We start from the raw sequence: 27,244 nt of genomic DNA on the forward strand, positions 1-27,244 counted from the left end.
GAGGGATTATGGGTGAACTGTTTGGGGCCCAATTTAGTGATGTTTGCCAGATGTTTGAGGCTGGTAAAGAAACAGGAATTACTGGAAATGGGAAAGAAAGATGCAGCTTAGTTGTGGGAGTGAAGAGGAAGTCAAAATATATTCAAAGTATTCTTTACTTCACCAATCCTGTAAAAGAGTCAGTGCTGAGGGGGACTGCCTGCAGTGTGCAGTACCTTGTATTTTATTCAGGACAAAAGGACAGGCGCAGGGTCATGTCAGACAGGTGCCTGTTCCTGTGAGCCAAATATACGAGCCAGTTCTGCAAGTTGGCGATGGGCGTGGAATCCAAAACTGCCTGCCTCGTGAGATATTTTGCAGGGCACATCCTGAGACACTGGGGGGTGAGGGGGAGCTGGTGTTTACCCTGATCAACCATGGATCATGGATCATCAGGTCAACATGTTTCTACGAGATCCTGAAACAGTTCTGAAGTTTGTATGGCCTGCAGAGTGCAGGCCACACAATCACAAGCAATCATAAGAAGATCCAGGAGATGGTGAGGCTGAGGAACATCATGGCACCTGTGGACCAGTTCCCAGGCAATGCTTGCCAGGCCATGTGAGAACACATCTGCCACAGGAACTTGCACAAGGATCACAGGGACCTGAACTGGTTGATAGCCCACCAAGCCCTATCAGTGAGGGCTCAGAGGCATAGAGGCAGCAGCCGGGGACACCTAGCTGCCCAAGGGCTACCTGCCACAGAGCCACTGAGGCAATCAACCACCTCCTCTGACTCTGCGTTTATGCCACGGAGGTATGGAATATAAAGGGTAAAGCAGTCATTTGGGAACCCGCATGTTGCAAAAGGCTGCTTCCTTTTCATTATAATATTTGGACAAAGTGCTGTTCCCAGGTCTCCCTGACTTTACATCCTTTGTAAAAAAGACCTCACATTTTTAAAGCAGTTCCCTAGTATTCTCAACTGCAAGTGCTGAGAAATCACCAATCAAATGTGCAAAACTTATTTTTTTTTATAAAGAATTTGTCATTCTTTAAAATTTGCCCTATAATTTCCAAGCCTTTAGGCTTCATTTAGTTCTTGTCTTTTCTTCTCATCCTTGAGGGCTGGAATTTATAAAACTGGCGTGGGAGATGGGGGGCAGGATGAATAAATGCAAACCAAGTTTTTCCTGGAATTGCAGGACTCTAGGAGCTGAGCCTATACTCCAAATATTGTAAGAATCATGATGGAATTGTGGGAGTTGACACCACTGTTTCCCACTGACATCAAAGTGATTCATAGGTGCTCAATACCTCTGAAAATCAGGACCCATCTACCTCAGCATCCAGGGGCATGTGTAGATGAAATGAGGGGCATGTGGGCACGACACTTTAAAGTGGGTTAAATGCTTATGCACCGCTTTAATGGTGTTGGTGTTTGTACGTGACGGCAGTTTATTGCACGCTAGTTCCCGCTGCTGTAGTACGTTTGGCAGCGTAATGCACCTTAAATGACTTTGGGGTGCAGCAAACTAAAACACCGCTGAGGAGTTTTAGTTTGCTGCCCTACAGCCGCGGAGCGAAGCACTGGGCTCCATGCAGCTTAGGGGCTCTGTAGGCTGCCAGTGAAGGCAGCCTGGCAGCAGCCCAGGAAACCAGGCTCCACCAAAGGAAAAAAAAAAAAAAGCAGTGAGCCCGATTTTCATTTTTTTCCCCTGGAGCCTGCCTGCCTGAGCTGAACAGGGACCCAATCCTTCCCTCCACGGCTGCAGTGCCCCCCAGGACTGCCTGAGCCGGGTACCTCTCATATAAGAGAACAGAGCAGGAGAGGTACAGGTCTTTAGTATGTCTTGCTATTCCTGTGGGACAGGAGCAAGTGTGATCCTGGGATAGTTTTCTTCTCTAGTGTCTATTGACACTCAGGAATATCTACACTGTAAAGGACAGGAATGCTCTGTCACTTCCTCTGTTCTCCAGCTGTTGCAGCAGATCTGCCTGTGAGTGAGGGTGGGAGCAGGGAGGGATGGAAGAAGGAAACAGGAGCATGGATGCAGCATGCAACATAAAGTAAATGAAGGATGCTGGTCTGAGAGTATGTAGCAGGCTGTGTACTATATAGGGAACTGGCCAAATAAAGAGATTTCTCTGTTTGCTGGCAGTTTTGAAAACTGAAGTTTTGGGCTCAATGAGCGGATTTATTTGACCCCTTGTGTGTTTTCATTTTGAGCATATTTAGTGTTTTCCAACATTTTAAATTCAAGTGAAAGGAATCAGATAACAGACATTCAGGAAACAGGAAGCAACTATAATAAATAGAATGTAGTCAAAATTTGAAACGACATGAAGATAATCATTCAGGGTTAATTTTTAAGAATCAGGTCTTGGTTAATAGCTATAGCCTGTCCTGGAATAAGACATAAAGAAGGGATATGGTCAGTCCAGATGGTGGGGTCTGTGGCACTTGCAAAATCCACAGCTGGCACAGAACTACACAGAAATGAAGGCAACAGGAACCAGCAAAGACTGCTGGGTGCATTACCTAAAGCTTGCTCAGTCTACATGTTGAGCTAACATTTTTGTGCTCAGACTGTGGTTATACTCTTGAGCTGAGAAGTCTGCTGTTTATAAATATAACCCACAAAACAGGGAATTTGAAGATATTTCAAGTTAAGGTTGATGAACGGTAAAGCTTCTCAGCTTTTCCTAGAGTTACATTTTCTCTTTTGTTTCTTGTCACTATCTTAGAGTTGGGAGAAAAACCTGTGATGGAAAAGTTTTGTTTTTAGTTCAATATGCAAATAGGGTGTGTTTTTATTTTCAAAGTTTCTGGTGCCAAGTAGAAGACAAGGAAAAGAGAGTAAGTTTTGCTGTTTCCTTTGTCATGGTAGCCATCCAGCTATAGTTTACGAATTTACGATTTAAGATGCAGCGGATTAGTACTGTTGTCTTGTCTAGGAAAGATAAAATAGGGAACACTGAACTAGAAAGGTAACACATATAGGGCATGTGTGGTGCATATATTCACACTAGATGATACAGGGCAGGGTGGGATATACCTCATGTTTCATCAAATATATTTGTTATGGAATAATACAGTCCAGGCCATGGACAGAAGAAACAGCTGCAACATTTTAAGAACCAGAGGTAGGGAGAAGGTCAAAACATTGCACTGTGCAGCAGACTCAGGTGATACTGTTTCATGTGTGCAGGATGTGAAACCAGCCCACAGTAATTAACTCCCTCCTTCAGGCAAGAGGGCACTAGTGCAATTTAAATTTACTTACTGTTAGTAAGTTGTGGACAAATGAAACAGTTACACTGGATCAACTGGACTTCACGCCTAAATTGGAAGGCTTCCCCCAATCAAAAAGCCCCACTAAAACAAAATATAGCTTTCAAAAATGTTATTGTACATCTATTCATGCCCTCCATTAACATTTAGCATGCCTTGGGTCTTCATTTCCAAAGGTCTCAGTATTTGGGCTGTGTTCAAAATGTAATTTTCTTTCTACTCTTAAGAATTGCTACATATTTGCAACCTTCTATCCACTTTAAAAAAAGTCTTTTACTGGAAAACAAGCGCTTGAGTGAAAAACATAGAAAATGCAGAACCTGGCTATAAAAAGTGAAATGCTCTCTTGTGTTGTCAGGATGCAGTGAGCAGTGTTACAACATATGACCCTAAAAGGAAGTTTTAAGCCATCTGCCTAAAAAAGCTGTTTTCAGTGCCTCAATTCAAATTCACAGTGTATGATATTGTTATTGAATTTTTTGTTCAGCTTTAACATAGAAAGCCAGAGTCATCTGTGCAACAGAAGAAGGACTTGTATGCAGAGAAGTCTCTGATCTTCCGCTGTAAGAGAGGAGGTATGTCTTCAAGATCACATTTTTCTTTGATTCATGATATATGGGACCTCAAAGGGAGAATGTTTGCCATTTGCAGTGATCTCTGAATGGAGGTGAAGAACAAGCTATGATTGTTCCACTGAATATTTCTGGTTTTGTTCCCTAGTAAATTCTTTTTACTTATCTGATTGAATTTGGTATCAAAGTGTATAAAACCCAAGAGAGCCTGTGGACTTTCACAGGGTCAGAGTACACTCACAGGTGCACAGGTGCAATTTACTATAGTCCAGTTGGTGTTATTTTGAGATCCTCGGTGTAAATCCCACATGGTGTGTGTTACCTGAATATGTTTTTGCATTTAAATGCATTGCTGACCACTTTTTTTCCTGCTGAAAATGGCACTATTGGCTTCTGTGTCTCTGATTTAGTATTTCTAGTTCATACATCATAACATTTCCTGTTCATGGTTTGGTTATAATAAATGTGACTAGGATGTGAAAAAAAAATTGACGGATTGAGCTGTGATCTAGTACTTAGGGAAATATTCATAAAAGCATTAGAAATACATATTTTCAGAATCTTACTATGACTTCTTGCATTAAAGAGTAAAGTAAGTATTTCTTTGTGGCTTCCAAGTACGGCAAGACTTTGCTAGAAAAAGCTAGTGTAATATGAAGAACAGCAAATCGCAAATAAGCTGTGGCTTAGAACCTGGCTGTCACCCTGTACCTATAGGTTTTAGTAGGTCTTTCAGGCCTGATTCCTCACTGTAGTGCACTGGGAGTTACATCAGCAAGGCACTGGTGACGAGAGGGCTGATTCAGGCTTCTATTTTTGGCAGTACCTTTCCTGAGACATTTTTCAACACTCTAAAAATCCTTTTAATTTGAGTAAATAACGGGTTTGGACAATAAATGCATGAAAACATTGACCCCAATCCCTTAAGTGACATCTGCCAATAACTGTCCTAAAAGGCCCAGGCACTGCTACTCCCAGTCCATAGTCCATTTCTCTACACAAGTTGCTGAGAGATGTCACACCCTACTTCAGTCTCCATCTTGCAAGTGCTCATCAGATAACTAAACTGAGTTGGAATAGTTTCTCTTATTACTTTTATTGGTATCAAGGGGGCTTGCTATGGTCTGTCCTTAGCGGGAAAAGACTTAAGTTGGAACTGAGCATCTACTGAATACATTTGCAGATGACATCAAGCTGGGTGCGGGAGCAGACATTAAGGGCACGTCCACACATGCAAACATGTGCACTTGCAGCACCTCAAATAGAGGTGGTGCAAATTTGACCCGGGGCTTGTTGCCTCAGCACATGTGGTCAGACATGCATTTTGTTGTGGAGCAAATTGTGCCATTTGGGGCAAAATAACCCTGCTTGGCTCCTCCCAGATCTGCAGCCAGGGGAAGCTGAAGTCCGGGGACAGCACCTGTGCTGTCCCCAGGAGTATAAAAAGCTGCCCTGTCCTGACCCCAGCAATACAAAAGCCTGCCCTGGCCATCAGTTCAGAGTTACTTGACCTCAGGAGCTTCTGGGGCCCAGGCAAGTGTCAGCTAGACTGATGAAGCAGCATCCCAAATTCACTTTTTAAAATACCCCCAAATCCGCATTCTTCCACAATTAGAACAAAAGAGAGAGAGAAAGGGGGATTGATCAGATGGGCAATATTTTATTGTTATATTTACAATGTTAAAGAAATTTGGAAGCCTATCAGTGTCCCTAGCGTCATAATAAAATAAATCCTAAATATCTATATGTTTTAATGTTTGCTTTGGGTTTCCTTGTCACATGGTGGGTGTGTGATGGGAAGATGTGGGGTTTGCAGAAAGGGGTGGGAGGATGTGGGTGGGTGTGGAGCGATGTGGGGGATGTGAGTCACTGTGTGGGTAGTGGGGGATGGTGTGGCATGACGGCGCTGGTGGCAATGAGAGCATGGTGGCAGTGGTAAGTGGGGAGCTCCCGCAGATGCTGCCGGCATTGTCGGCAGCGGAGGGAAGGGTGATGAGTGGTGAGCACCCACAGACACCACCGGCAGTGACAGCGGTGGCCAGTGGCGATTGCTGACTATCCGCAAACACCATTGGCAGCAGGGGGTGGTTGTAGCAAGCAGCAACCGCCTACAGGCACCACTGACAGTATCGGCAGCACCTTTTTTGAGGGGCTGCACCGCCATGCTCAGGGAATGTATGTGCACCCACTATGTATTGCCAATGGTCCCCCACCACCCACAGGGTAGAGCCCCCCCCAGCACATGGACTACCCTGCCTGCAGGGTCCCAGCCCCCCCAGGGGCTACAACTCCCTCCCCCCACCGCTGGTCTCCACCCCCCTGCTCATTCCCCTGCTCTTCTTCAGCCTCTGGAGGCTGGAGATGAGCAGAACAAGCAGGAGGCTGGAGCGAATAGGAGAATGAACAGGAGGCTCATTCCCCCCACCCTGTTGGTTCCCCCAGCTCCCCATTTGTTCCCCTGCTCTGCATTCATTCCCCCCATCCACCGTTCATTCCCCCTGCCCCCGATTTAGTCCCCTGCTCCCCACTCATTCTCCCTGGCCCCTGTTCATTCCTCCCACCTTCCATTCAGTCCCCTTGCTCCCTGATTGCTCTCCCAGGCCCCCCACACTCACCAGCAGTAGCAGGGAATGAGCAGGAGGCTGGAGAGAGCAGGGGAAGCCTCCAGCTTATCTCCAGGGGGTTGTCTCCAGCCTCCTGCTGGTCTTCAGCCCCCTGCTCCTTTCCCTGCTTCTCTCCATCCTTGGAAGGGAGCAGGAGGATGGAGACAGCCCCTGGAGACATTCCCCTGCTGTTTCTAGCCCCCTGCTTGTTCCCCTGCTTGTCTCCAGCCTCGGGAATCTGGAGGCAAGCAGGGGAAGGAGCAGGGGGCTGGAGACAGCAGGGGAGTGTCTCCAGGGCTGTCTCCAGCCTCCTGCTCATTCTCTAGTACTAGAGGTGAGTGTGGGGGGCTGGGAGAGCCAACATGGAGCTGGGAGAAGGAATGGGGTCGGGGGGGGGGGACTTGGGGATGGTCCCCTCCCCCTCCTCCAGCCCCCCATCCCCCTGCTTACCTGGTAAAAGCCAGGTCCAGGTCCCCACAGCTTGCACCGCTGCCTGACCCCCATGGGCAGGCAGTGTGCTTCAGGACTGGAGAAAGGGACTATCGTAGAGACGCTCTGGCACTGTGCCAGAGTATCTCTGGAGGACTAAGCCTCCAGTTGCCTCAGGTCATGGTCTGGGACCATGCCCTGACCTAGTTTTTTCCCCTGGGTTTTTGTTTGACCCCTGGATATCCAGGGGTCTAATTTTCTCCCCACACCACAAGTTTGCAGCATGGGGAACATTTTTTCTTTCCTGAATGTGCCTCTTGCCCTGTCTCAAAGGGGTTTGAAATGGGCTAAGAGGCACATGCGCACTCGTCTGGACACACCCTAAGGGGACAGAGAACACCCTTTTGGAATAAATAAGATGAAGATCAAAAAGGATATGTGCAAAGTACTACACTTAGGAAGAAACAATCAAATGCAGATATACAAAATGGCTAATGGCTGCCTCATCTGCAGAAATGAAGAATATGACTTGGGGCTTCAGCAGATTGCATGTTGAATATGTCAACACTGCAATATCAACAGGAATATCTTATGCAAGCCAAGGGAAGTGATTCTTCCCCTTTAATCTGTACTAGGGTGGCCTCATATGACATACTGCATCCAGTTTAGGGCACTTCTAGAAAGATGTTGAAAAATTGGAGTGTCCTGAGGAAAGCAATGAAAATGATTAGAGGCTAGAAAATGTAATATGGGAGGACAAGTTAAAAGAACTGAGGTTAGTTAATTTTGAAAGAGAAGACTGCCCAGGGGATTTGATGATAATATTCAAATACAAAATGGGTTGTATTGTAATGAAGAAAATGGTAATCAAACTATTTTCAGTGTCCACGAGGAACAGAACAAGTAATGATGGGCTTCAGTTGCAACAAAGTTAATTGCAATTTAGATTCCCTTTTAGGAAGAATTAGAGAGCCTATGGAAACTATATCATTTGGTATTTTTAAGGGCAGGTTAGACAAACTTTTGTCTGGGATGGTTCAGATACTGGCTTGAACAGGGGGCTGGACTAAATTACACCCAGTATTTAAAAAAAAAATTATGTCAGGAGGCTTGTTCCTCTACTGGCATGAAGCTGCAGGAAAAGTGCACTTCTGCACCTACCGCCTCAATAGTCTTAAAATTTGCTATGGTGAGCCCTTGGCCTCAATGAATGGGTCTGGTTTCTCACTGTAGGTACATAAGGTCCTTTTGCAGGGTGGCCCAGTAATATCTGCAGGAGGTTCTTGGACAGTTTGGGGCCACAGATTTCAAAGATTAGGTTGAAGGTAGATGCCCAGAATTGGCCAGCGTTGAGCACTCCTGTCATTGTTGTGAATGGAATCTTTCCCATATGCTATCTGAAGCAAACTTCAGAACTGTCTTAATGATTTGTTTAAGAGACAGTTGGTCATCCACATAAACCTTACTGGCATTTATTTGAAATTAAAGAAGAATCTAGACACCCCCATCTCTGGAAAACTAATCTTTTAAAGCAGGGATGGGCAAAATATGGCCCACAGGCTGGATTCGGCCCACCAGGCTATTTTATCTGGCTTGTGGGGCCCCTAAAATAATTATAAAATTAATATTTATCTACTCCTGGCTGCATGAATGACACGTGCCCCCAGAGGCTGGAGGGGCACGGCATGGTGGTGGCAACAGCAGGGGTGTGGTGGTGGCGAGCGGGGAGCTCCTGCAGGTGGCTGCACTGGTATCAGAAGTGGCGGGGTAGAGGGGGTGGTGAGCACCTACCAGCAGCTGGTAACCACCTGCAAATATTGCTGATGGCAGCAGCAGTGGCTAGTGGCAACTGCCTACGGACACTGTTGGCAGTGTTGGTGATGAGGGGGTGGTGAGCGGCGACTGCCTGCAGGCACTGCTGGCACTGTCAACAGCAGCCAATAGCAAGGGGTGCACTGCCAATCTCAGGGGCACCCCCTATGCATTGCTAGTGCTTGGCTGCCTGTCAAAGATGACAGAAGCCAGCCGCAGTAGGACCCAGGGGAAGCCAGCAGCAGGACTCAGCAGCCCAGCAGCAAGGTCCACCGGGCCCTGCCCCACCCCAACCCCCATCCTGCACTCTTGCTCCCCCACCAAAAGCCTCTGCCTGGAACCCTGGGGCTGTTCCTGTCTCTTTCTGCTGGAGAAAGAAATTCAGATAACAATGAGTGGAAAGGAGGCAGGGGAGGACCACGGTCAATTGCTCCAGGCCTCGGCACAGGGGCCAGTGCCCATGCTTGCGGGGGCGAAGCAGCCAGGAGATACTGGAGGAGGGGGGAAGTGGGCTGTTGCCAGGCCTCCTGACATGGCACAACTGCCCTGGCCCAGGGTAGAGGGTGTCACAAGCCTCCCCTTCTTTTCCCTCCAGCCCATGCTGGGGCTGGACTCACTCCAAGCCACTGCGCTCTGGCTGGGTCAGGATGGGGGCAGCTGGGGTTCCTCTGGCAGGTCTGAGGAGAGCAGGTCAGGAGTGAGGGGCACCAGCAGGGCTGGGGGGGGCGGGGTCTGTGGCTTGGGAGTGAGGGGTAACAGAATGGGCAGGGGCAGGGCACTGCCATATCACTGCCCCCCGCCACAGTCATATTCCCCCTGCCTCGCCCCATGAAAATATAGTAACCCTATTTATATGCCCCAATCCCTGTGCCCTTCCAGTCATGTGACCCTGTTCACTGCCCCCCTGGTTCAGGTGCTGTTTATTCAGCCATTAGCAGCCTGTTCTTTTTCAGTCCCTGGCTTGAGTCACACGGGCAGCTCTCACCAGCTGCCACTTTGCCCTCAGGCTGTCTGTAACCTGCCTCTGGCTACGCTTCCCCCTTTCTAGTAACAGCGGCAGGGGCTTCCTGTTTCAGTTGCCAAATCCAAATCTGAAAGAATGGGTTGCAGCTTTCTCACCAGATAGAGCTGGTGAAACTTGCTTCAAGAGACTGCCACAACCTGAAGATCCAAGTGCAGCAAAGGATCCAAGGCCACAAATGAGTGACCAAGGGAGGCTGAACCCTAACATTGGTGGGTGCCTTTATCTCTCCTAAGTTATGAGGTCTGCCAGCTACTGTCACTCCTCACTTGTCTGGATTCATCTACAGCTGGTTCACTCTTATCCAATCCCCAGTTACAGTTAGGGACCAGGTAAGAACGAAGACTGAAGGGACCAACTCAGATGAGAAGAAGAAATAGCTGAGTGACATGAGCATATTGAGGGCACCTTGTTCCAAATATCTGCAGTCTCACTCAGAGACTTCCTATACTCATTGAACAGGAGGGGCAACAAGATGGACTAGAACCTGGGGGACCTCAAAGAAAACATCCTGAGAAGAGGATCTTAACCCTGTGGAAACTCCCTGTTAGGAAAGAATGGAGTGAGTTAGGTGCTGTCCTGTGAATACTCACCAGGTCACATAAACCGATGATCAGCACCTCACAGTAAACTGTATTAAAGGCCTATGAAATATCTGATGAGATCAGCAGGAGTCATTTTCCCTGTCAATCTCCACAAGCACAGTGGAGATCACCCAAGTCACGACACCCATTCACAGATTCACAGAAGTTTAGGGCTGGAAGGGATCTCATGTGATCTTTGGATCCAGCCCCCTGCTCTGGGCAGGAAAGACTGCTGGGGTCAAATAACCCCAGCAAGGTGTGCGTCCAGTCTCCTTTTGATGAGCTCCAGGGTTGGTGCTTGCACCACCCGTGCTGGGAGTCTTTTCCAGAGTCTGGTTATACAAATTGTGAAGAAGTTTTGCCTTACACCCAGTCTGATACCTTTATGACCATTGATCCTGGTTTTCCCCTGGGGCACTTTGGTGAATAGTTGTTTGCCTAGCTCCTGATGCTCACCCCTGATATATTTGTAAGCTGCCACCAAATCCCCCCAAAACCTTCTCTTTTCTAGGCTGAACAGTCCCATACCTGGAGACAGGGCAAAAACAGGCTGGGGAGTCTGGGTCAAGAGACATTTTCTTGAGTAAAGGCCAGACAATTGCATTATTAAGAAGGTCTGTGATTCTTACGACAGCCCTGAAAATACAAAACAGTTAGACTATGGTCACACACATTTAACTGATATTTTACTAGAGGTGTTCAGGTATCTTAAAATACAGTTAATGCACTTGTCTGGGTGTTCAGGTCTCTTAAGATACACTTAATGCACTTGTCTGTGAGTTGGGTGGATATGAGTAATTTACTCACACACTGTGGTAGGCTTTTTTCTACTAGCTGGGGAAAGAGGTTTTTATGTAGAATCTATTACTAATTAGGGTCTTTATTAATTCTATTTAGGACCTGATGCTTAGTAATGGGAAACCAGAGCAGCAGAGTAAGTGACTTGCTCTTCTGTGCCCTTGAAGACCTCTCTGAGAAAGACTTCAAAGAATTTAAAGACAAATTGTTATATTCCAAATTTAAGGTGAAAGGTAATATTTCTCGAAGTCAGCTGGAGAATGCTGATAAGATAGACACTAAGAACCTCCTGATGAGATTTTATGGTGAAGACACTGCAGTCACTGTGGCCATAGAAGCTTTAATTAAGATCAATCGCAGAGATACTGCTGCCAAACTCAGAAAAGAGAGCGAGAAAGGTAAGACACCTAAAATGATTGTAACACCAGGAACGTGCCCCATCTGCACATGTGCATCCGCAACTGTCTGATAGCTCGAATGAAAAACTCTAAACTGTATCAGGATGCCAGATTCCCTGAACTATTGCACTCAGTTTTTCTCTGCAACTGCCATAAAGGGAACAGGGACAACCTGTTAGACTCCAGCTGAAGCTATTCCCAGCCTGGAGGAATTTCCAGTGGTAGTGAGCCAGTGTCATAGTCCACAGGGCATATGATAAGTAGAGAGAGGGAGAAAGGAGTACCTGGACTATGTCCCTACCTGGTGGACTGTCCATAGGGACCACTGGCAGGAAGCAAAGGAAAAAAGGGACCCCTACTGCTCTTACCTGTGCCAGGGTAGATTCAATAGAGAATCTAGGGTCTGTAAACAGAAAGTAATTGCAACAGATTATATTGCCTGTTATATTACCGCCAGACAGCAGAAAACCTCTATGCTGCCTTTCTGGGACACCAGACCCAAGATTTTCTTTGCGGCTCTATTGTTATCGAAAGAACAAAATCAATGAAGCACACAACCATATAGCCAACCACCTTGAGGGGCCCTGGGCTGCTTTTCATCATCCCATGAGAATGCAAGACCAAGTGATAGTGGAAAGTCACTCTTTATCAGAGTAGTATTAGACTCGTTGTACTCTGTGACGGAGCTGGATGCAACCCTGTTACATTCATTCCTGTTCCTTTCACCTCTTCCCTACAATGGACATCAGCTGGTTTGCTCCTGCCGTGGGCTCTAGGATGGAGCCCCAGGCCATGGAGGTCTCAGGAGATGATCTTAGATTCACTTCCTTCTCAAAGACTGCCAAGTTCTTGAGTTTAGCCACCTGCAAGCCATGGTGCAGGGGGCATTTATTTAGTTCAGACTATCAGCTCATTCAGGCAGGGACAGACTTTGTCATGTGAGTGCATAGGACCAAGGGCAGTTCAGTCTAGTCATAGATTGGAGGCCACAGACCAGTGATTCTCAACCATGGTGCCAGGGCACCCTGGGGTGCCATCAGATCTTCTGAAGGGTACTGTGAGGTGTGAGGAGATAAGTTAAGTGTTAGGAGGTAAGCAGCTAAACTAAGCAGACAAGAGGAGGCTCAGGCTTGTCCTTGCCTGGATGATCCCCCACTGCCAGTCCCCTCTCCAAGGAAGAAAGCAATATCATCTATACATTAGTTTTTTTAATTGGGTACCACTCAATTCACAATAGTTTTGGAAGGATGTCTCAAGTCCAAGAAGTTTGAAAACCACTGGCATACACCCTACTAAAATACCAGCAATAACAGGTGATGGCAGTCACATTTGGTTCTTGGCTCTGGGGGGAGGGTATTTCATTCCCCCAGTTTAGGTATTAACAGATGTTTGTCAATAAAAGTAGCTGGTTAAAACCTTCTCAATGACCTAGAGTGCAATATATTTAAATAAGAAAGAATGTGTATATAATATGTGTTGCCCAATTAAGTATAGCATGGGGTAAGGTAGGCAGATTGTCAGAGGTGTGACCAGGATGGGGCTAGTTAGGACTCAGTACTAAAGGCCAGGGCCTCTGGTCTGGGGCCCAGGGGTCCAAGAGCCAGAAGTCCTAGGCACTAGGTAAGGATTCAAGCAGGGACCAAAGTAGGGAGCCAGGTAGGTGGTAGGAACCAGATTTGGGAACCACAGTCCTGACTCAGAAATTCGGAGTAAGGAATCAAGAGCCAGACAGGAAAGCTAGAAGCAAAGAGCCAGACGCATTGGGGCTAGACAGAGGGGAGATTTGTCTTGTTGAGAAGACCCCAGAGCGCTGCAAGGGCTGCTGCTTGTATGTGAGCAACCACACCCATGCACTAAACATTGTCACTAACTGGGGACACTCAGTTCTGAATCTGGCAGGACAAAGGTTTCAGCCTGGGTCTCCAAAATATCAGGTGCATGCCTTGAACAATGGGGTATGGTTTCCTTTAGAGCATCCCTGTTACTCTGGTTTTAATTAAAACCCTTGTCCTGGGTCTGAGAACTCATTCCTGCCATAACTGGTATATCCATCCCAGCTGAAAATTTCAGCTTCAACAAATCAACATTCTCCAACAAAAAAACATGTTGAAAATTCCCCATCTGCTCTGTTCTTCAGTGATTGTTTCTTTTAAACTTGAGATACAGTTGCAGGAGGCAATCCTCAAGTGGCTTTTCAAACAACATAAATGCACTATGAATTCTAACAATGTTGTTTCAATGTGAATTTCCTTTCAGATCTTGGCCTGAATAAAATATCATTGGACCTGACAGAAAATGGTATGTGATACTCACATAGGAAATTACTTAGGTCATAGAATCATAGAAAAGTAGGGCTAGAGGTCATCTAGTCCAATCCCTACCTGTGGCAGGATCATCTCTATCCAAACCATCCTATACAAGCCCTTGTTTAACCTATTCCTGAACTATACAGTTAACCCTGTTGCACCACTACAAGGAATATCTCCAAAACACACCAAAAGCACCCTAACCTGCCACAGGTAAAGCAGGGCGACGAGGGCTATCAGTGTTCTGCTTGTGTAAGGGATGTTAAAATGCACTTGAGATGTAAAGATTAAAGATGTAATGATGCAAACTGGAATAACACTCAAGGTGAAGGGCCTTTCTTGGAGTGTGAGGGGCAACGATTGGCACCAATCTCTTGGAAACATGCTTGTCCTGCTTTTGGTGGTGCTATTATTCCATGTCCTTTACAACAAGGCAAACTCAAAAGAAGCAGAGGGTCTAGACTATAAAAGAAAGGAAATGCAGCTGTTATATCTGGTGCTGATTGTTTCTTCCAGCCTTACCTCTAGAGAGTCACAGTTGTTAAACACTTCACTCTTCTTCACATCATCTAGTACATTAGCTTTCCCTCACCATTCAACAACAGGCCTAATTTTTCCTTGATTTTCCTCCTACCTTAGAAGTATAACTTAAAAGAAAAAGGAGAGAGAAAGAAATGAACAGACATTTGGTGAAACTGATTCTCACTAAAGAGATAAGGAAAGCTGATTGTTGCCAAAAAATTTAAAAAAAATAATCACAAAAATGAGTGAACATTAAATGTCATATGGTTTTCTTCCCTACTTCTGTTCTATTAGATAGCAATGTTGTGTGGTTACAACTAGATGATCTGTTGAATCCAAGAGATGCCAGCATTTTGGTGATGGGTGAAGCCATTCGAATTGGCTATGCTCACATGAGTAATTTCAATAAGGGCAACAGAACTGGACATATTGATAAACAGGGAACTTGGTTTTCTCTGATTTAAAAAAATCCCTAAAGATCAGTTAAAAAAAAGTAACCCCAAATCCACATTTTCCTGTGATTTAAATGAAACACCACTAATATCTATCTAGCTATCTATCTAGCTATCTATAGATAGTGATGTTTCATTTTAATCATGGAAAAATGTGGATTTGGGGTTACTTTCTTTTAACTGAAAATTGGGGAATTTTTTAAATCAGGGAAAACCAGGATCTGTGTTGATAAATAACTTGGGATTCTTTATAATGAGAGGGATAAGAGAAATGTCACTTTATAGTTTTTCTTGAAGAGCTTACAGATATTTTCAGATTTTTCAGATTGTTATGCTTCATTGTTTCTAATACTTTGTGTTACTGGCTTAGATTACAGAGTGAAGTATAGAGGATATATATTCAAAGAGTACCAATACATAATAGACAGGAATGCTCGTCTTGGTGAGACTGTGACTCTGAACAGCAGGTACACAAAACTGATTATGGTTAATGAACATCGTCATGAAAAGGAAAGAGAGCATGAAATCATGGCCATTGGACAGAGACATGCAGAAATCATGAAGAAACAAGCAATTTCTTCAATTACAATAGACAGTCTTTTTAACCCCAATAAAAATGGGCAAGTTCCACAGACTGTTGTGCTGGTGGGAGCTGCAGGAATTGGAAAGACCGTGACAGCAAGAAAGATCATGCTGGACTGGGCAGCTGGAAAGCTCTACCAGGAAAATTTTGATTATGTTTCCTACATAAATTGTAGGGAATTGAACCTTCTTACCAAGGACAAAAGTGTGGCAGATATGATTTTGAAAAACTATCCAGCTAACAGTGCACCAACTGAACACATTTTCATGCACCCAGAAAAGCTCCTCTTCATAATTGATGGTTTTGATGAACTGAGATTTAGTTTGGATCAGCCTGAATGTGATCTGTGCTCAGATCCCTGGGAGAAGAAAGCAGTGGAAATCATACTGGGCAGTTTACTTAGAAGAACAGTTCTCTGTGAATGCTACTTGATAATCACTACCAGACCAATTGCTCTGGAAAAGCTCAGACAGCATGTGAAATGTACTTATTATGCAGAAATCCTGGGATATTCTGAAGAGGACAGGGAGGAGTATTTCTACAAGTTCTTTGGAAATGACAGGCAAGCCTTGCATGCCTTCAACTTTATCAGTGAAAATGAAATTCTCTTCACCATGTGCTTTGTCCCCATCATGTGTTGGATCATCTGCACAGTACTGAAACAACAAATGGAAAGGGGTGAAGATCTTGTACAGACCTCAAAGACAGTCACTGGAGTGTATATGCTTTTCCTCTTCTGCTTAAAAGACTCTTCTAGCAGTAATTTAAAGCTGCAGATGCAAACCCAGATGAGAAGACTTTGTTCTCTGGCTGTGGATGGGATCTGGGAGCAGAAGATACTCTTTGAGGAAAAAGATATCAAGAAGTATGGCTTAGACCAGGCAGACTTTCTCCCCCTCTTTCTGAATGAGAACATTTTTCAAAGAGACGTTGGCAGCGTGAGTGCTTACAGCTTCATTCATTTAAGTTTCCAGGAGTTTTTTGCAGCTTTGTCCTATGTTCTGGAAGAGGATGAGGATACAAGGAAGGATTCAGTGACTCCCAGAAGAGAGGTGAATACTCTTCTAGCATACTATGGAAAGTCTCGGCATTATTTGATGCTAACTGTACGATTTTTGTTTGGTCTCTTAAATGAGAACAGAAGGAAAGACATGGAGGAAAAACTTGGCTGTAAAATGTTACCAAACCTGAAGACAGACATAGGAACTTGGATTAGCTCATTTTATCCATCAGCAAATAACCACATTGAAGATCTTGAGGCATTGTACTGTTTGTATGAGAGCCAAGAAGAGCAACTTGTGAAAAATGCACTGGTGAATTTCACTAAATTAGGGTTACGGGGTCAGCTACTGACCCCAATGGATCAACTGGTTCTTTCTTTCTGTGTAAAATCTTGCCCCCAGATGAAGTCACTTCTTATATGTCACTGTGGATTTAGATTTGAAAGCCATGAGGAAAAAGAATGCCAAGGGCCATCAAAGCAGTTGTGCCAGTGAGTATTATCTAAACCCAGAACTCTATGGATTTTCTACAAAAGATTAAACACTTTTGCTCTCCATTGATTAATAATGCATGGCTGGTTTACCTAGCACAATACAAATTGACTTTTCCTCCAGGTGAATGATAGACCTGTTGAGGTGTCTTTGGGTTAGACAGGGCACATCTACACAAGATGTTTACTGCACAGTAGACTAATTTACTGCTCAGTAAAGCGTCACTGTCTGCATGTACACAGCTATTAGGCTGGTACAGACTAACTTACTCTGGCATAAGATAGTCCTGTCAAGCACAGGTGCTATTTGAAGGCATAGTAAGTTAGTGCAATTAAATGAACATGCAGATGATGATGCCTGGATTAGTTTACTGTGGTGCAAATTGAGCCAGAGTATATTTAGTCACATTAATTGCATGTGTAGACATGGCCGGGAGGGGGGCAGGTGGAGTGTGGCAGAATGTGATTTTCCTTTTTTCTGTTCACAATTATTTGTTCTTCTGTCCTATATCCTAACACTTAAAGCCATAGTGGGATCTGATCTCTGATACCAACAATCACACCTCCTACTATGACGTGTGTGGCAGGATGTGTAATTTTGGTGACTGTATCCCTGGAAATGCTAAAACAATTACAGACAAACACAGGAGGTTATAAGCATCTGTAGAGTGTATAGATTTTTGTTTCAATATTCAGGGGAAGAGAGGTTGAAACATCACATATGTTCCACTTAGTAGGAATTCTTGTATTGACTAGCTACAGTTAAAATAACTCTGCTTTAGTACCAGACATGTTTTTATGGTTTGATATTTCAGCATAGCCTGATCTGTAATATATGGTTACATCATCCAAGATAGTATTTTTTGTTTGGGAAATAGAATTAAAAGCTGTCTGTGGAGAAAGAAAAAAAAATTGTATTTTTGCTTTCTAGGGAACAAGGGACTCAGTCCCCTATTTACCTGCTCTGTCAAGCACTGAAGGAGCCAAACTGCAAATTAGAGAAGCTAAAGTAAGAAACTTTTCCCCTTTTAACAAAGTTCCTTTGTTTTAGGGATGGTGGGCTGCATTTTCCAGGCCTGACAGTCATTCAGAGGTGGGAGCTGATGGGCTGAAAGAGGCAGAGCCAGGAGATGGGAAGCACAAGAACAAGTGCCAGAAGCCTGGAAGGGAAGGATCACCTAGCTTTCTGGGAAGATGGCTCCTGCTACTGCCTTCCTGTAGCCACTGGTTTGCTCTACTTGGGTCTCACTACTTTGTGATGTACTCAGTGGGAAAGTCTACATGTGACACTACGCTGCCGCAGCAATGCACTGTGACAATGTAGCTTGTCCCTTAGGCAACATAGCACTGGTGGGCACAAGCCATGACACAGACACTACATCACCATCATGACAAACACCTTGTTATAGCATGTTGCTACGGTGATGTAGCTGCTAAAAATAACCATGCACCACCAAGATGGCACAGTAATGACTTTTACTGTACCATCATTTAGTACTTCCAAAAGCAAGTACTAAATGACAGTGCAGTAATAACTATGCCATGGGAGATATGCGTAGATGTGCCCAGTGTACAGCCAACTTGACTAGTTGACAGTTGTCTATTCATTTGGAATTGTGGTTAGCCGGTGAAAAGGACTCTTCCACTCTTTATACCTTAGATAATAGTAGCAGGGACTTAGGGATCAAAATACCTGGCCCAGTCTCTGCTCATGGTAATGGGAGAAGCACAAACATTGGGACTTAAGCAGGAAATCTGACCTCAAACTGACTTTTCACTGGCACAGGGATGAAGCTCAGAACAGGTTTTAGCTGAGACTCCTGGCTCTTTCTCAAGATTGACCAGTCACAAAAAGGGGCTATTAGGTGAGGACTGCTGTGAGAACAAGCCCCGTTCACACCATGATTACAGTTCTTGGTGTTTCTCTCTTCCACAGGTTGTGGAGTTGCAATCTTACACGTTCTTGCTTTGAGGATCTCACTGCGGTTCTCAGAAAAAATGACAGCCTGAGAGAGCTGGACTTAGGTGACAATGCTCCGGGAGATTATGGAGTGCAGGTGCTTTGTGAAGGAGCAAAACAATCAAAATTGGAAAGACTGGGGTAGGGAGTATTCGGTTTCACTGTGGATTTCCAAACCCCTTTATGTTAAGTGCTTGACACAGTTATGTAGCTGGTCCTTGAAGTCTGTTTACTGCAGCAAACTGGAGGCACAGAGTTGAGTGATTCTCCAGTTCGCGTGTCAAGGTCTCACTATATGCATCAGACTGCCCTACTTGGAAGTGGAAATTTTGTGTTCAGCTGAGACCACCAGCAGGCCCAGATTATTCACAACTTCATCTTTCCCCTTTGCCCCATTGATCTTCCCTAAAGATCTGTGTCCTTCCTTACCGTGGTCAGCAATCCAATAAACACTCCTCTCCTGCTTTATAATTTAAGGAAAATGCTCTGTGTATGAAGGAATTCCCACCCCAGTGCTGGTTTCTAACTAGACACAGGAAATGATTGGGGAGAGGGTCTAGGATGGAAACTGTGGCCCATTCTGAGTGCTCAGAGAAGAGCTGGTGGGTGGGACTGACTGTCAGTGTAACTGTGACAAGCTCCATTCACACCATGATTGTTCCTGTCTACCTTTCACTCCCCCACAGCCTGTGGAGTTGCAGTCTCACAGGGGCTTGCTGTGGAGATCTCTCTGCTCTGCTCAGCACCAAGCAGAGCCTGATCGAGCTGGAGCTGGGTCACAATGACGTGGGGGACTCTGGAGTGCGCAGGCTCTGCGAGGGGCTGAAACATCCGAACTGCAAGTTACAGATACTGCGGCAAGTAACGTTTGGCTTCCTCTAAGTGTTAATCTGTCGTCTTCTAAGTGAAGTATTTAGTGCTGTGTGTTTCCAGTGGCTGATATGCACTCTCTAAAGTCAAAAGGAGATTTCATAGATTTCATAGACATTAGGGCTAGAAGGGACCTTGGAAGATCATTGAGTCCAGCCCCCTGCCCAAAGGGCAGGAAGTCAGCTGGGGTCATAGGATCCCAGCAAGATAAGCATCCAATTTACTTTTGAAGGTGTTCAATGTAGGTGCTTGAACCACCTCCAATGGCAGACTGTTCCAGACCTTGGGGGCTCGGACAGTAAAGAAATTCTTCCTTATGTCCAGCTTGAAACGGTCTTGCAGTAGTTTATAACTGTTTGACCTCGTCATCCCTTGGGGCGCTCTGGTGAACAAACGCTCCCCCAGATACTGGTGGTCACCCGGATAAACTTATAGGTGGCCACCAGATCACCCCTGAGCCTACGCTTTTCCAGGCTAAAAAGCCCCATAGCTCTCAGCCTGTCGTCGTAAGGTCTGTTTTCCTGACCTCTGATCATGCACATGGCTCGTCTCTGGACTCTCTCAAGCTTCTCCACATCCTTTTTGAATTGTGGAGCCCAAAACTGGATGCAGTACTCCAGCTGCAGCCTCACCAAGGCTGAGTACAAGGGGTGAATGACGTCCTGGGATTTGCTTGAGAAGCATCTATGGATGCAAGCCAGCATTTTGGTCACTTTACTAGCCACAGCATCACACTGCAGGCTCATGTTCATCTTGTGGTCAGTCATGACCCCCAAGTCTCTTTCTTCCATAGTGCTAGCCAGCGTAGCACTGCTGAGCCTATAAGGATGCTGCAGGTTTTTCTTCCCAAGGTGGAGAACCTTGCATTTTTCGGTGTTAGACACCATAAGGTTCTTGTCTGCCCATTTGCTGAGCCTGTCCAGGTCAGCCTGGATCACCCTCCTGTCCTCAGGTGCGGATGCTTTGCCCCAAATTTTGGTGTCATTGGCAAACTTGGCCAGTCTGCTTCTGGCTCCAATGATGTCCACATCATTAATGAAGATGTTGAACAATATGGGTCCAAGGACAGAGCCCTGGGGGACCCCACTGGTCACAGGGCACCATGACGAATGACTTCTGTCAATTACCACCCAACCAGGGAGCCAGTTCTCCAGCCAGTGGATCGTAGTGGACCCAAGATCGAAGCCTTTTTTGAAGTCAAGATATATGACATTAATCTCTCTCCCTTGTCCAGGTGATAGGTCACCTGGTTGTAGAAGGAAATGAGATTGGTCAAGCAAGACCTACCTGCAACAAACCAGTGCTAGCTATTCCTCAGGATGTTGGCATCGGCCAGTCCATTAAGGATGGCCTCTTTAATAAACTTTTCTAAGACCTTCCCTGGGATAGAAGTCAGGCTGATGGGCCTATAGTTTGCTGGATCCACTTTCCTTCCTTTCTTGAAGATCGGCACCACATTGGCCTTCTTCCAGTCTTCGGGCACTACACCAGAGCACCAGGAGTTTTCAAAGTTCCATGCCAGGGGCTGGCCTATGAAGCTCGCCAGCTTCTTGAGTACCCTGGGGTGCAGATTGTCAGGGCTGGGTGACTTGAAGGTATCCAGCTTCTCAAGGTGTTCCTTCACGCGGTTGGCACTGATGGAGGGCAGGGGATCTCCCTCACCTGAACTGCCCTGTCCCGTGGTGGGCTTGGGCATCCCATGGGACTGATGAAAGACTGATGCAAAGTACTCATTTATTAGTTTGGTGTTTTCCTGGGCATCGGTTGTCAACTGTCCTATCTGGTTCAGCAGGGGTCCAATGTTGCCCTTGCTTTTCCTTTGGCTCCCCACATAACTGAAAAAGGACTTTTTATTGTCCTTGGTGCTCGAAGCTAGTTGAAGTTCAGTTGCAGCCTTGGCTTTCCTGGTTTGCTCCCTGCAGGACTGGACCAGTGCAGAATATTCCTCCTTGGAAGTGAATCCCATCCCTTGTAGACCTTTCTTTTTAGCCTCAGGTCTGCTAGGTCCCTGGAGAGCCAGGGGGGCTGCTGTGCCCTCTTGCTGCCTTTCCTCTGAGATGGAATAGACTTAGCTTGTGCATTGAGGATCATTCCCTTGAGGAGCTACCATTCCTCTTGAACTCCCCTCTCCCTGGGGTCATGGTCCCTTAGGGCCTGACTGACAAGCCTCCTGAGCTTGTCAAAGTCGACTTTCCTGAAGTCAAGGACTTCCGTGTTGCTGACTGACTTGCTAGCTTTAGGGCAGATGGTGAAGGTGATCAGCTTGTGGTCGCTGTCACCCAGCTTCCCATCAATCACTAGGTCACCAGTTAGGTCATCCCCAGTAGCCAGTACCAGGTCGAGCAGCGCTTTACCTCTCATTGGCCTGTAGACTTCATGAGTCCAGTAGATGTCATCCACGCATGATAGGAAGCTTTGCGACCACTCGGATTTTGCTGAGTGATCCTCCCACGAGATGTCCGGGTAATTGAAGTCACCCATGACAACCATGGTCCTGGAGCATGCAGCCTCAGCCAGTTCCCAGGTGAACTCCTGGTCAAGCTCAGGACTTTGAGTGGGAGGTCTGTAGTAGACTCCCACTGTTGTGTCCCTGTGACGTGTTCCCCACGGATTTTAACCCAGAGGGTCTCCAGTTGTCCACCCTGGTCGCCAACATCCACTTGCAGGGATGTGTAGCTTTCCTTAACATAGAAAGCTACACCTCCGCCCCTTTTATCTACTTGAGCCCTCCTGTACAAGGATATAGCTATCTATATCCGTGGTCCAGTTGTTGCAAAAATTTGCTATGGTTCATTTCTCGGGAGGCAAAAAAAACCTCTCAGTCACGGACACGCTCCATTAGCAATACAAAAGGTATATATTTGCAAATAGGGTCAGAGAGAGAGACAAAAGATCAAACCCTCTGCCCGCGGGGAACATTCCTCAGCAGGCTTTTATCCCCTCTCTCCTGAGCACGTGTACAGAAGCAGGAACTCTTACAACTCATTTCCGGTTCATACAAACATATATGAAACGACGTCACGTCATACGTCGCATGTGTATTATAATTAACTACTTAAGTATGCGGGGCGGATAGGCTTATATGTATTAGTGAATTGCGCTTGCCCAGAAAGCACTTCAGTTTACAAAAGTTCAAACCTCTCCTGCCTTCAAGGACAGAACCAAAAAAAATGGCAATTTACTCTTATCTGCATGAGAACGCGAAGGAGTATAAGCTTTACTGTAACAAAGAGCTAGTAAATTTGCAAAACAAAGAGGGAGTGATACCTTAATACAAAGAGCCCTTAGTGTCCTCCCCTCCAACCCCCTCCTTCTTACACCGGGGAGACAAGGAGAGCTGGCAGCCGTGCTGTTCTGACAACACTATTGATGAGAGCTAGCAGCTGCGTTGTTTTAACAACACTATTGATAATGCATTTTCAATAATATTTCTAACAATATCCCCCCTCAAGATGCTTTCTGCTCTTTACTTCATTTGGGCATATCAAGATAATTACGAGGAATTTTTCTGAGGACCATGACTTTTGCTAGCAGTCTGTGCTTTCAAAGGGACTGCTGTGACCTGCATTCCTTCTACTGTGGTGGTTATCAATCTAGTGAGACAAGGAATAAGGCAAGGGATAAAAATCAAACCAGTCAGAGCACACAGAAAGCACAAATCCTACTTTTTTCCACCAGGGTCCTCCAAATAATTGAAACCACCAGTCCTTATTCCATGTGGTTTCCCACGTTTGTATTGGTACATGGGCTATTTTCCTAATCTCTTTGGCAATCTCTAAGACCACTTGCCCGTTATCATCTATTTGGAGACAACAATTAGAAAGGTTGAATTTTCCACAGACTCCGCCATCCTCTGCGAGTAAATAGTCTAAAGCCATTCGATTTTGGTATATGGCTTCCCTCATCTGAGAACTCTGTCAGGCCAGCAACTCAAGAGCAGTGGCGGTCTGGTTAGTAATTACTTCCAAGACGGCCTGCAACCGGATGATTCTATTTAGCATATATATTGGTGTCCGGTATCCCCAACTCCCATCATTAGCCCATGTAGCTGGTCCATAATACTCAATGATCCTTTGAGGAGGCCACTCATCCTCCTTCCACTTTTGGGAGCCACCCTGTGTCAAACTTACATCAATACTTCTCTTGGCCCTTTTCCAATCATCATACAAAGAGACTCCCAGCTTATTTCCAACCTCAGATGGTAACAAAAAGAAAGATGGTACAATTACTCCAATATAGCAGGTTCCTGTCCACCCTCATGGTAGTACCGTATAGGCACGCTTTCCACAAATCCAATAATGTCCTTTTAGGGCCCTGTTTTCCCCTCCCAAGGCTAGGGGGTCACGGCTGTGGAAAAGAAGGGGATAGTGTGATAGTTACTCAGTTTAAACTGACATTTCCATACGCCATCTTTATCCCTATACTCGCACTTGGTTATTTCATTTGTGTCATTTAAGGCACTCCAATATGTATTAAACCTTGCCACCGTGCCATTCGGGTGTGCCCATTGCCACTTATAGATGTAGGTAAATCGTTCGCCTCGGGCCTTTTCATATGCCTGACATCTGGTAGGGTCAGGATCGAAAGGTAATATTCTTGTCCTTTTGAGATTTTGCATCTGTGTGGAGATTGGGAGCCTAACAGCAGCAGAATTCCATTGATCAGCATACTTGCTGCATATTCGGGCCCATTTCAATGTCCATGTACACTGACTATGTCCCAAACTCCTCCCTGTACCATTACTGCTAATACAATACTCTCCTAATGCCACCTGGGAAAGATCCCAGCTGCGGTTCTCATCCCATTCTTGACCAGTACTCTTAACATCCGCTTTGTCACTGACCAACCATTTTGGGGCCAAAGGAAAAGCCCTCCAAGGCCACTGTTCTCCGGCCTCTCGGAGCCCCCCACAGGCCCAGCAGCTGGTAAGATTAAAAGTACCTGCAATTCTTTCCATCATGTCAACATACAATTTTGTCCCTGGGGGAGCAATTTGGGAAAGCGGGGGCATAGGCCAGTGGCTAAGGCTACACAATCCTGCTTCTTTCATTATGCAGATAACAACAAGGCACATTAAAATTCCCACCATATTTTCCCTTTTACTTTCTTGACTAATTTTCTGAGCTCTGATTAAGCCATCTCAGGCGCACTTGGAGATCACCAGTAGGTTCACAGCTCCACTTGCTGGCTTCTTGTTCCGAAGACGACTCAGCTTCCGGAGTGAGTTTGTCTTGGGAGTTGATGTCCTCTGACGCTTGTGGATGTCGTTTCACACGGGTATGGTGTATCCAACGGTCATGGCCAGCAATCTTTACAGCGGTGTGGGTTGTTAGAAGTACCTGGAAAGGGCCACTCCACCTCTCAGTCAAAGGTTCCTTTTTCCACCGCTGCACCAAGACCCAGTCTCCCGGGGAGAAGTCATGTACCGGTATGTCTAAAGGCAGGCGCTGAAAGGAGGCTGCATACCTGCGAAGAGAAGACAAGACAGACTGCAAAGCAATAACGTACATATGAAGTTCACTATTACCTAATTCAAAAGTTACATTTTCTCGCATCCCAGGAGGTAAGACTCGAGGGGGCTTGCCAAACATAATTTCATATGGGGTCAATTTAAGGCCCCGTTGGGGAGTGTTTCGAATGCTAGTAAGAGCGAGCGGCAGTGCTTGAGGCCACTTAAGGCGTGTTTCAATACAGATTTTGGTGAGCAGAGTCTTTAAAGTCCTATTCATGCGTTCCACTTGTCCTGAACTCTGTGGTCTCCATGGTGTGTGTAGTTTCCAAGTATCCTTGAGAGTTTGCGCGACTTCTTGAACCACCTTTCCCACGAAATGTTGTCCTTGATCCGACTCAATGGACTCAGGCAGGGAATACCGTGGAATGATCTCCTGCAACAAATACTTCACTACTGTAGCTGCAGTGGCAGTCCTGGTGGGCCAGGCCTCGACCCAACCAGAGAGCTGGTCTACCATGACAAGTAAAAACCTGTGATGTCCGGACCGTGGGAGCTCGGCAAAATCAATCTGCCATGCCTGTCCAGGGTACGCTGCCCAGGGTCTACCTCCCATTGGCATGGGGGGTTTCCTTCGAGGGTTTACTTTCTGGCATGTGATGCACTTGATAGCAATGTGCTGAGCTTCTACATATAGCCCTGGGGCTACTGCTTGGCGGATCACTAGATCACCCATGGCCAAGCCTCCCATATGGGTTCTTGCATGGAGCTGTTGCAGCACCTCCCGAAGCAATGGCCTGGGTATCATGACTTTCCCTCCTGGTACTATCCACCACCCCTGGGAGTTCTTTTCTGTACAAGCTTTCTGTGCAAATTTATCTTCTTCAGGGGAATACTGCGGGACTAAATCCTGGACGTCTGGCCATATGGCATGGGACATGGCCTGCTTGGATACCCCTTCCACTTCTCCCCCAATAAATGCAGCTTCCTTTGCTGCTGCATCAGCCTTTGCATTTCCAAGCTTATGCTTTTCCTCAGCAGCCTTCCCATGGGCCCGCACATGAATGACTGCTACCTCTTTAGGCTGGTGGAGTGCCTCTAGTAGCTTGATAATCTGGGGGCCATTAGCAATCTTATTCCCAGAGGCCGTAATGAAACCCCTTTCTTTCCACAATAGTCTGTGCGCATGGACTGTAGAAAAAGCATAGCGAGAATCAGTGTATATATTAACCCGCTGGCCTGTCCCCAGCTGTAATGCTCGGGTGAGCGCAGTGAGTTCCGCGGCCTGTGCCGACCATGAGCTCGGCAATGACTCCCTCCATACTACCTTATCCAAGGTTACCACTGCACATCCTGTTCGTCTTTTTCCATCGATGACAGAGCTGGAGCTGTCTACGAAGTATTCAACATCTGGGTCCTCAATTGGGTCCTCAGCAAGATCAGGTCGCACCTGCATAGTTTGATTCAGGACCTCAAGGCAGTCATGCGTCGGTTTCCCTGGCTCCGGCAGCAAGGTTGCAGGGTTTAAGGCTGTAGTATGTTTGAAAGTAAGTCCTGGATTAGAGAGCAAAAATATCTCATACCGTGATTGTCTGGAGGGGTTAAGAAATTTCCCTCCCTCAGTCCCTAGGATCTGGGGAACTCCATGAGGAGTGAGTATTTCCATATCCGCACCCATGACTATCTTCTGGGCTTCTTCCACAACCACTGCTGTGGCTGCCACAGCCCGAAGACAGGCTGGCCACCCGAGTGCAACTGGATCTAGAACCTTTGAGTAATATCCCACGGGTTTCCAGGTCGGGCCCGATGGCTGTGTCAGCACCCCTGATGCAACCCCTCGATTCTCATGAACATACAGTCGATATGGCTTTTTACTGTTTGGGATGGCCAGGGCAGGGGGCTGGGTTAATGCTGCCTTCAGCAGATCAAAGGCATGCTGCATTTCTTTATTCCATTTCCATTTAGTGAGACTCTCCTTAGTCAGGGATTCATACAGCGGTCTAGCCTTCCCACCATAATCTGGTATCCATAGTCGACAGAACCCAGTTAGCCCTAGGAATGCCCGCAGCTCCTTGGGTGACTTAGGTGGGGTTAGACCTTGGATTGCCTGTATGCGA

At 46.1% G+C, this 27,244-nt stretch overlaps 1 protein-coding gene across 1 annotated transcript in view; it reads left to right on the forward strand.

The window, feature by feature from the left end:
• Positions 1-3,747: 3,747 nt before the first annotated feature.
• The window catches only part of LOC149871328 (NACHT, LRR and PYD domains-containing protein 3-like), a 35,178-nt gene continuing 11,681 nt past the window's right edge, over positions 3,748-27,244 (forward strand). The window contains exons 1-7 of the mRNA XM_090032324.1: positions 3,748-3,851; positions 11,195-11,493; positions 13,750-13,791; positions 15,144-16,848; positions 17,780-17,857; positions 18,785-18,949; positions 19,495-19,665. Of these exons, the coding sequence (XP_089888450.1) occupies positions 11,211-11,493; positions 13,750-13,791; positions 15,144-16,848; positions 17,780-17,857; positions 18,785-18,949; positions 19,495-19,665 (2,444 nt within the window). The 5' untranslated portion in view covers positions 3,748-3,851; positions 11,195-11,210. The remainder of the gene's footprint in view (positions 3,852-11,194; positions 11,494-13,749; positions 13,792-15,143; positions 16,849-17,779; positions 17,858-18,784; positions 18,950-19,494; positions 19,666-27,244) is intronic.

This window comes from Crocodylus siamensis, chromosome 2 (assembly GCF_052110815.1).
Source record: "Crocodylus siamensis isolate JL-2025a chromosome 2, ASM5211081v1, whole genome shotgun sequence".
Classification (NCBI taxonomy): domain Eukaryota; kingdom Metazoa; phylum Chordata; order Crocodylia; family Crocodylidae; genus Crocodylus; species Crocodylus siamensis.